The following is a 9785-nucleotide window of genomic DNA, read 5'->3' as shown; positions in this document are numbered from 1 at the left end:
ACCTATTTCCTAAGGGATTGTTAAATTCTGTGATGCACAAGTTCTTTTTATAAAAGTAAACCTTAACCAAGCATGTATATACACACATGTTCAGACACATATTAACAGCTATTAATTTTTTAACATTGCTTTCAGAGTATTGATAACAAATTGCTATAAAATATGAATATTATTATATATTCACACTTGAAATTATGGTTATAAAAATCTGTGTTCACCTCAAGTGGTTATGAAAAGTAAAAAGATAAGGTGAAAAAAGAGTCAAGTGTTTTGTCATTCATCAATTTTTAATTAACTTATTTATTTATTCATTTTACAACCCAATATCAGACTCTCTCTCTTCTCAGTACCCTCTCACACAGATCATCCCCCATGCCCGCCACTAATTTCGGTTCTCTCTCCCTCTGCTCTCCCTATATCTCATCCAACTTCTGCAAACTCCCTTTCCCATCCCATCTCCTATCCAATTCCCTTCCTTTGTCCACATTCAATATCAATTTTATTTCCCCTTCTGAGAAGGATTAAACAAATTTCCCTTGTTATTTGGCTTCTTTGAGTCTATGGATTGCAGTGTGGTTATCTTGTACTTTATGGCTACTATGAACTTACATATGATTACAGATAATACATGAAGTTTGTGGTCTGGGTTACCTCACTCAGGATGGTATTTTCTAGTCTCATCCATTTACCTGCAAAATTCATGATGTTCTTGTTTTTAATAGCTGAGTAGTATTCCATTGCATAGATTAACCACATCTTCTTAATCCGTTATTCAGTTAAGGGACATCTAGGTTGTTTCCAGTTTCTGGCTTTTATAAACAAAACTGCTATGAGCATAGTTAAGCAGGCATCATTGTGGGATGGTGGAATATCATTTTGGTATATGCCATGGAGTTGTATAACTGGGTCTTGGGGTAGAATTATTCTCAGTTTTCTGGAAAACTGCCAAATTGATTTCCAGAGTGATTGTACAAGTTTGCACTCCTACCAGCAATGTAGGAGTGTTTCCCTTGCTCCACAACCTTGGCAGTGTGTGCTGTAGCTTGAGTTGTTTGATCCTAGCCATTTGATGGGTTTAAGGAAGAATCTCAGAGTCACTTTGATTTGCATTTCCCTGATGACTAGGGATTATGAACATTTCTTCAATTGTTTCATGGCCATTAGTGATTCTTCTGTTGAGAATCCTCTGTTTAGCTCTGTACATCATTTTTAATTTGGTTATTTGAGGTGTTGGTGTCTATGTTCTTGAGTTCTTCATATATTTTCGATATTAGTACTCTGTCAGATATAGGATTAGTGAAGATCTTTGTCCAATTTGTAGGCTGCTATTTTGTCCCATTGACAGTGTCCTTTGCCTTATAAAAGCTTTTCAGTTTCATGAGGTCCCATTTATTAATTGTTGAACTTAGTGCCTAAACCATTGGCGTTCTATTCAGGAAGTTTATCCTGTCCCATTGAGTTCAAAGTTACTCTCTACCTTCTTTTCTATTATATTTAATGTTTCTGGTTTTTCACTGAGGTCTTTGATCCACTTGGAATTGAGTTTTGGACAGGGTGATATGGATTTATTTGCATTCTTCTACATAGAGACATCCAGTTATACCAGCAACATTTGTTGAAGATGTGAATATACTCTTCCTTTTCCATTGTATGGTTTTGGATTTTTTTGTCTAAAATCATGTAGGTGTGTGAATTCATTTCTGGGTCTTTTATTTGATTCCATTGATCAACATGTCTAGCACCAATATCATTCAGTTTTTACTATTAATATGTAGAACAGCTTGAAGTCAGAAATGATGATACCTCCAGAATTTCTTTTATTCTATAGGATTGTTTTAGTTATCCTGTGATTTTTGTTTTTTCATATGTAATTTATAATTTTTCTTTCAAGGACTGTAAAGAATTGTGTTGTAATTTTAATGGAACTGCACTCTGTTAATCCTACCAATCCATAAAGATGGACGATCTTCCCACATTCTGATGTCTTCTTCAATTTAATTTTTGAAAGACTTGAAGTTCCTGTTATACATGTTTTTCATTTGTTTGGTTAGAGTTACACAAGATATTTTATATTATTTGTGGCTTTTGAAGGGTGTTGTCTCCCTAACTTTTCTCACAGTCTGCTCATCATTTGTGTAAAGGAGGGATACTGATTTCTTTTAGTTAATTTTGTACCTAGCCACTTTGTACAAGGTGTTTACCAGTTGTAGGAAATCTCTGGTAGACTTGTAGGGGTTGTTAAGGTACTCTGTCATATCATCTGCAAATTGTGATATACTTTGAAACCTTCCTTTATAATTTGTATCTATTAAATCTCCTTTTGTTGTCTTATTACCAGAACTAGAACTCAAGTACTATTTTGAAGAAAGAGGGAGAGTGAACAGTCTTGTCTTGATCCTGATTTTAGTGAAATTGTTTTAAGTTTATCTCCATTTAATTTGATGTTGGATATTGGCTTGCTGTATATTGCTTTCATTCAGTATATGTATATGCTTTCTATCCTTGATTTTTTTTAAAAAAAACATCATAAATGGGTGTTGTATTTATTCAAAGGCTTTCTCAGCATGTAATGAAATAATCCTGTGGGGATTTTTTTTCTTTCAATTTGTTTATATGGTATATTACATGGATGGATTTTCTTATGTGAAACCATCCCTGCATCCCTGGGATGAGGCCTACTTGGTCATGCTGGATGATCATTTTGATGTGTTCTTGGATTTGGTGGGTGAGGAATTTATTGAGTATTTCTGCATTGATATTCATAAGGGAACTTGGTCTGAAGTTCTCTTTCCTTGTTGAATCTTTGTTTATGTTACTGTGGCCTCATAGAATGAGTTTAGCAATGTTCCTTCTGTTTCTGTTTTGTGGAATAGTCTGAGGGGTAATGAAATTAGCTCTACTTCAAAAGTAGATTTCTGCACTAAACCATCTGGCTCTGGACTTTTTTTAGTTGGGAGATTGTTAATGATTGTTTCTAATTTTTTAAAGGTTACACGATGGTTTGGATAGTTTACCTGATCTTGATTTAACTTTTGTAATTGGTATCTGTCTAGAAAATCATCCATTTCATTAGATTTTTCAATTTTGTAGAGTATAGGATTTAGAAGTAAGACCTAATGATTCTTTGAATTTTCCCAGTCTGTCATTATGACTCCTTTCCATTTCTGATTTTGTTAATTTGGGTATTGTCTCTCTACCTTTTAGTTAGTTTGACTAAGGGTTTGTCTATCTTGTTGATTTTCTCAAAGAACCAGCTAACCCTAATCTAACATAACCTGAGCCCTTCCTCTAAACCCAATAAAACTCAACCCTACCTATCTTGCTTGCTAATAATTTCTAAAAATTCCTAAAAATACTCCTGCTTATTCTGTAGTTAAAAATGGCTTGGGTGACTAATACCTGTTGCCTAGCATCAGGGAATTAAGTAAAAAATTTATTATATCACTCCCTTCTCTGTCTAGTCAGCCTGAAGCCTCTCTGGCTAGGCTGGTTAATTTTTTGTAAACCAGAAAAGAAGGAAAGGAAAAGAATTAAAATGTTTATAAAGGTAAATATTCACAGACACATATACATTCATCCATACATTTATATTTTCATTCATATTCTCCTTTACATATTAACACATTCATATTTTTCTTTGGCCCAACCACCTATTTAAAACAGCCCAAAAGTATTCATGTATGCTTACATATATACATGTACATATATATGTACATATAGACAAATGGATATATACATTTAGATGAATGGGTGGATGGAAGGATGGGGCAGATCTCCCCAAGCCAAACCTTCCAACAAATAGCTGTAGTATTTTCTCTGGCCTTTTTATGTCTTTTTAGATAAAAAAGTACTTTAGACATTTACCTCAGAGATAAAATATTATATAATATGGGAGTTCCAGAAGAATGGTGATATTAAGTTCAAGGGAGTGTTTCATTCTAATATAATCATTGTAAGTTCAAGTAATAGTTTCGTATGCCCTTGCCTTTTCACAGTATATATTTGTGGGCTTATCCTTGGTTTTAAATGTTTTCCCTTGAGCACAAATTTGTCCCAAGACTATTTATCTTTTTAGTGTGATTATGAAGGTTCATTATATTCACTATTATGCAGCCTTTGTTTACTATTATGGGAGTTGGGCCCATTATATGCTTAATTTTAACTTTAGTAGATCTTTCTAACAAAACAACAAAGAAAATATCTTAAAACTTTTTTCTAAAATTTTTAATCAAATCAGAAATTCTACACAATCATTAAATTATCTAAACCACATTAATCCATAAGAGTTCATCCTTATGTCAACCTGCAGGAAATCTGACCAATAGGGTGGGCTAAAGCCCAGGAATTGATATATTAATTTAATTATAACAGAAAAGGCATATCAGCTGAAAGAAGCAACTCTGAGATGAAGCCTCTTTGAGACCCTGCCATCAAGCTCAACCATCACAGACCAAGCAACAATTGTGGATCACCTCCAGGAAACCTAGCAACTAGCTTTAGTGTATCCTAGATGGTTCCTGACATCTTTAATTTCTTACTGTATTTCTTCCCTTACTATTGAGTAGAGAGTTGTTCAGTTTCCATGAATATGTATGCTTTCTGTTGTTTCTGTTCTTGTTGAAATCCAGATTTAATCAATGGTGATATAAAAAGATACAAGGGGTTATTTCAATCTTCTTGTATATGTTGAGGCTTGCTTTGTGACCAATTATATGGTTAATTTTGGAGAAGGTTCCATGAGGTGCTGAGTATATTCTTCTGTATTTGGGTGAAATATTCTATAGGTATTTGTTAGGTTCATTTAAATCTATCATGACCCCTGTTAATTTAATCATTTCTCTGTTTAGTTTCCATCTTGATGACCTGCCCATTTGTAAGAATGGGTTGTTGGATTCTCCCACTACTAATTATGTGTCTTTTTTTGAAAGTCTGATAGAATTCTGCACTAAACCCATCTGGTCCTGGGTTTTTTTTGGATGTAAGGCTTTTAATGATTGCTTCTATTTCTTTAGGGGTTACAGGACTGTTTAGATGGTTTATCTGATCCTGATTTAATTTTGGTATTTGGTATCTGTCTAAAATATTGTCCATTTCATCCAGATTTTCCAGTTTTGTTAAGTATAGGTGTTTGTAGTAGGATCTGGTGATTATTTGAATTTCCTTGGCTTCTGTTGTTATGTCTCCCTTTTCAGTTCTGATTTTGTTAATTTGGATACTGTTTCTGTGCTCACTGGTTAGTCTGGCTAAGGGTCCTACAACACCTATGATCATAGGTTTTGATTGGAGAAGATAGGAGGATAAGAAATTCAAGCCAATCTTTGCCTGCATAGCAGGTTCAAGGCCAGCCTCATTTTATTACTAGTCTTCTATTTCCATGTTTTAAACTGATTTTTCCTTGTGTTGAGGATAACACATATTCTGTGTCACTATGCCACAGTTGTCCTCCAGCCTTAAAATGGAGTTCCAGGCTGCTTGTGAAATGGAGTCTGTTAGGACAGGCACAGCCTAAAAAATCCACTACTGTTTTACAGACTGTGGAGTAACTCAGAGTGCCACGTAGTCTATCTCAACACTGTCCTATGAAAATCAATTGAGAAGATAACAATATTTTGTTGTTAGATCTGATCCCTTCAAAAGCACCTAGCTGATTACTTAGAGATAAGTTCTGATATCTCTTGGGATGTAGGTCACATAATCAACCAATTAAATATTATTGCTGGAAGTAATATTCTACTTGTATATGCTAGTGCCCTGTTATTATTTATCCCACAGCTCATTATACATTTCCATGTTTTTGTAGAACATTTTTGAAATTATTTGTTGTAAACATAGTATAATTGCTGTTTTATTCCCTAGGGAAATATTAGAATAGTTTGAATAATTTTGTAGCAATGAATCATCTAGAGATGTCTTATTAAGATATTGTAAGGAATATGTCAGATTCCTAGATGTTGGATGGGAAACGTATAAAGATGTTTCACTGCATGATTTGAGATTAAATGTTAGAGGTACTGAGAGGAGATACCCAGCTTTGTGGGAGCAGAGACATAAACACATATTTATCTTTGTGCTACAGGACCAGGTCATGAATTTGGTTCAAGAGAACTAAGCATATTATTGTGTTCCTGATACTTCAAATTGGTAAATAGTTTCAAGTTTTATATAAACAATATTTTAGCTTTACTGTCTTGTCATGCAGTTATATATATATAGCTTGTACAATGAAAGCTATTAAATGTGGAGAATGTGGCACATTTCCTTAATATTTGAGCATCCTTTATTTAGACTGATCAAGTCATTTGTGTTACTGATATGTCTTTTTAAGAGAGTTATAAAGGGTAAATTAAAATATCTGTATGTTTCAGTTGTCAATTATGAATTATGGATACATGATGTAAATTAAATTATATTCTTGCTGTTTGATGCTTAGCTATATTTCATAAATATTCTCAGCAATTATATATATATGTGTGTGTGTGTATGTGTATGTGTATAATGTGTGTATACTAAATACATATTGACTAAAACTACTATGCGAGTTTTATTTCAGAGATCAAGAATGAAAGTTAAAGTTATAAGGTCTCTAATAACGGAAGAAGACAAAATTTATGGTGAAATCTTTTTTAAAAGAGGAATATTATTTGTTTAAAATAGAAAAATGTAATGACATTTATTGTTCTGTTTAGAAAATACTAATCTAAACTATATTGTTTACTTTTGTACTTTGTTGTGTGGACTATTTCTTTACATATTAAGTTGATCGCCGATTTCCATAATAAGCAAGTAATTTATTTTATAGGAAAGATGACACAGGAAAAGTATAATGTCCATAATGAAGTATTTAGTTTGTACATTTCATAGACTAGTAAAAATAATAGATAGTGGCATCTTAAAAGATATAATGAAAATGTAGACAACACAAAATACAGATAGACACAGAGAGAGAGAGAGAGACAGAGACAGAGAGAGACAGAGAGACAGAGAGACAGAGAGACAGAGAGACAGAGAGACAGAGAGGAGAGAGCTGTGCTTGTCTTGTGGCTCATGTTTGTGTTTCCATGTTTTCTATGTTGATTTTATCAGTTAGATTTCTTGTAGACAAACCATCAGAGATGAGGAACAGAACTTCAGTGACATACTTCATCCTTCTGGGTCTGACAGACGATCCTGAGCTTCAGATCGTCATTTTCTTTTTCCTGTTTCTCACATACTTGCTGAGCATTGCCGGAAATTTAACCATCATTACTCTCACTCTGCTGGATTCCCACCTGAAGACCCCCATGTATTTCTTCCTCAGGAATTTCTCCTTCTTAGAAATCTCATTTACTTCTGTCTGTAACCCTAGGTTTTTGGTCAGCATCTTAACTGGGGACAAATCAATCTCCTATAATGCTTGTGTTGCCCAGCTATTTTTCTTTATCTTCCTTGGCTCAACAGAGTTTTTCCTTCTGGCATCCATGTCCTATGACCGCTATGTGGCCATTTGCAAGCCCCTGCACTACACCACCATCATCAGTAACAAGATCTGCCACCAGCTCATCATCAGCTCCTGGCTGGCTGGTTTCCTGGTAATTTTTCCTCCACTGGCCATGGGCTTAGAGCTAGATTTCTGTGACTCCAACATTATTGACCACTTCACATGTGACTCTGCTCCTTTGCTGCAAATATCCTGCACAGACACGAGCACCTTGGAGCTCATGAGCTTTATATTAGCTTTGATCACGCTTATGACCACGCTGATGCTGATAATTCTCTCTTACATCTGCATTCTCAGAACTATTCTGAAATTTCCCTCAGCCAAACAAAGGGAAAAGGCATTTTCAACCTGCTCCTCACATATGATTGTTATCTCCATATCCTATGGAAGCTGCATCTTCATGTATGTGAAAACATCTGCCAAGGCTGGAGTTGCTTTAACAAAGGGAGTGGCTATGCTCAACACCTCTGTTGCCCCCATGCTGAATCCGTTTATCTACACTTTAAGGAACCAGCAGGTGAAACAAGCATTTAAGGACCTTGTAAGAAGAAAACTTGTGGGCTGGTGAGATGACTCAGCGAGTAAGAGCACCGGACTGTTCTTCCAAAGGTGCAGAGTTCAAATCCCAGCAACCACATGGTGGCTCACAACCATCCTTAACAAGATCTGATTCCCTCTTCTGTAGTGTCTGAAGACAGCTACAGTGTACTTATACATATAATAAATAAAAAATAATCTTAAAAAAAGAAGAAAACTTGCCTCAAAATGATGACCTGATATAACTTACAAATGAAATAAGGAAATACATTTAATATATGACAGTCTGTCTTTAGGCTGGCAATGTTCATAGATTTAAAGCACTTTAGACAAACAAAACTATCTGAACCTGTCTTTTTATTAATAGTAAACTAATACCTAACTTTATTTTACTATATGTTTTGCCATTTGTGCTATAAAGTAGGAAAAGTTTTCTTTTAGTCAAACAATCTTATTTACTAAGAGTTTTTCCTTCTGGGGTGTACCCAGTACAAACCCCTATCTTTAAAATATCTTTTCAGAGAGCTCTAAGCCTATAATAAAATGAGACTTTGAATCTGTAACCTACTGTCCAGGCCTGTCAGCACATTTCAGTTGACCCTGTTTACCCTGCACCAGTAATACCGTTTGAGTTTGCTCAGGGGAAGTTAGCCCAAGAAGATACCTGGAGTAATGGCCTCATCTATGTTTTTTTATGTTAATGATCTCTAGAGCAAAAGGAAGACTCCAAATATTGGCCATAGAAAGTCAATTTTAAGATATCCCTAAAAAGACTCAGACATAATTTTCTCAGAAAAAGAGATGAATTATATTGTAGAAACTGCCCTCCAAAAATGCAACGTGCAGAGACCAAAAACTGAAAAGTTAGAGAAGGAAGAACAGGGATTGGAGCAATCTGCTCAGCTTTGCTGGAACTGTGTCAAGTAGCTGTACTGGCTTTATGATTTGCTATTTCCAATGGACATGGCTGTGCCAATTGAAGAGTATGATATGGGAATTACCAATACATGTAAACAGTACATTAAAAGTATGGTGTTCTCAATAAAGAAAAAATAGAAAGCAAAATAAAACACAATGTTAAAAGGAAAAGGCTGATACAAATTTTTGTACTGAACATGAAAAAATTTAAAAGTTATTACAAGCCACTTAAAATTCAAAATAAAATTCTATTTATGGTGATGATAGCAAATTAACAGAAAAATGTTTATTTTCCAATCTATTGTCTTTAGAATATTTTCATATTTATTGTGATTTTATTTTTATATTGGATTAAACAATAAAAATACAGTATTAAGAATAATTCTTCAATTATTGTTTTCTCGGGAAGGAAAGAGAAGTGAAAGGGATTTGATTCTTTTTCAATTAAAATATATTGGAAAAAGAATAGTTTCATGCTTGTCAAAATGTTCTAATTATAGTTATTACTGAAATAAATGGGTAATAATAGACATTTATTTTTAAAAATCTTAAATAATGAAAAAAAAAACCTTAGTTTCTGGACTAATCCTCTCTAGAAACCTCCCTTACCAAAGGGAGTGATTTAGTAATTTATATCTGTACTGCGTCTTTGCTAAATCTATTGTCTTCATTTCAGGTGTCCTAGTCTACTTTTGAAAGGTTTGTATATGGTAGTATGTTGGGGATTGGACAGAACCACCAAACAGAAGAACTGATAAGGTAGTAGAAGTTCAGAACCCTGGTAAATCTCATAATTGAGAATAGCAGGAGCTCTAAACCAGGATCCTCTCCTGGAGCATTTGGCCATAACACT

At 34.3% G+C, this 9785-nt stretch overlaps 1 protein-coding gene across 1 annotated transcript; it reads left to right on the top strand.

Annotated features, from left to right (window-relative positions):
- Positions 1–7067: 7067 nt before the first annotated feature.
- Positions 7068–8045, top strand: LOC110326085 (olfactory receptor 6C76). The gene has a single exon (XM_021204255.1). It carries the CDS (start codon positions 7068–7070, stop codon positions 8043–8045), a length of 978 nt encoding a protein of 325 aa, XP_021059914.1.
- Positions 8046–9785: the final 1740 nt, after the last annotated feature.

This window comes from Mus pahari, chromosome 9 (assembly GCF_900095145.1).
Source record: "Mus pahari chromosome 9, PAHARI_EIJ_v1.1, whole genome shotgun sequence".
In the NCBI taxonomy this organism is placed as follows: domain Eukaryota; kingdom Metazoa; phylum Chordata; class Mammalia; order Rodentia; family Muridae; genus Mus; species Mus pahari.
The sequence above is the reverse complement of the archived record's forward strand: the minus strand, read 5'-3'. Positions and strand labels throughout refer to the sequence as shown.

Bases quoted from the DNA above. Each gene is read 5' to 3' on its own strand.
- LOC110326085 (XM_021204255.1), top strand. From the start codon at position 7,068: ATGTTGATTTTATCAGTTAGATTTCTTGTAGACAAACCATCAGAGATG.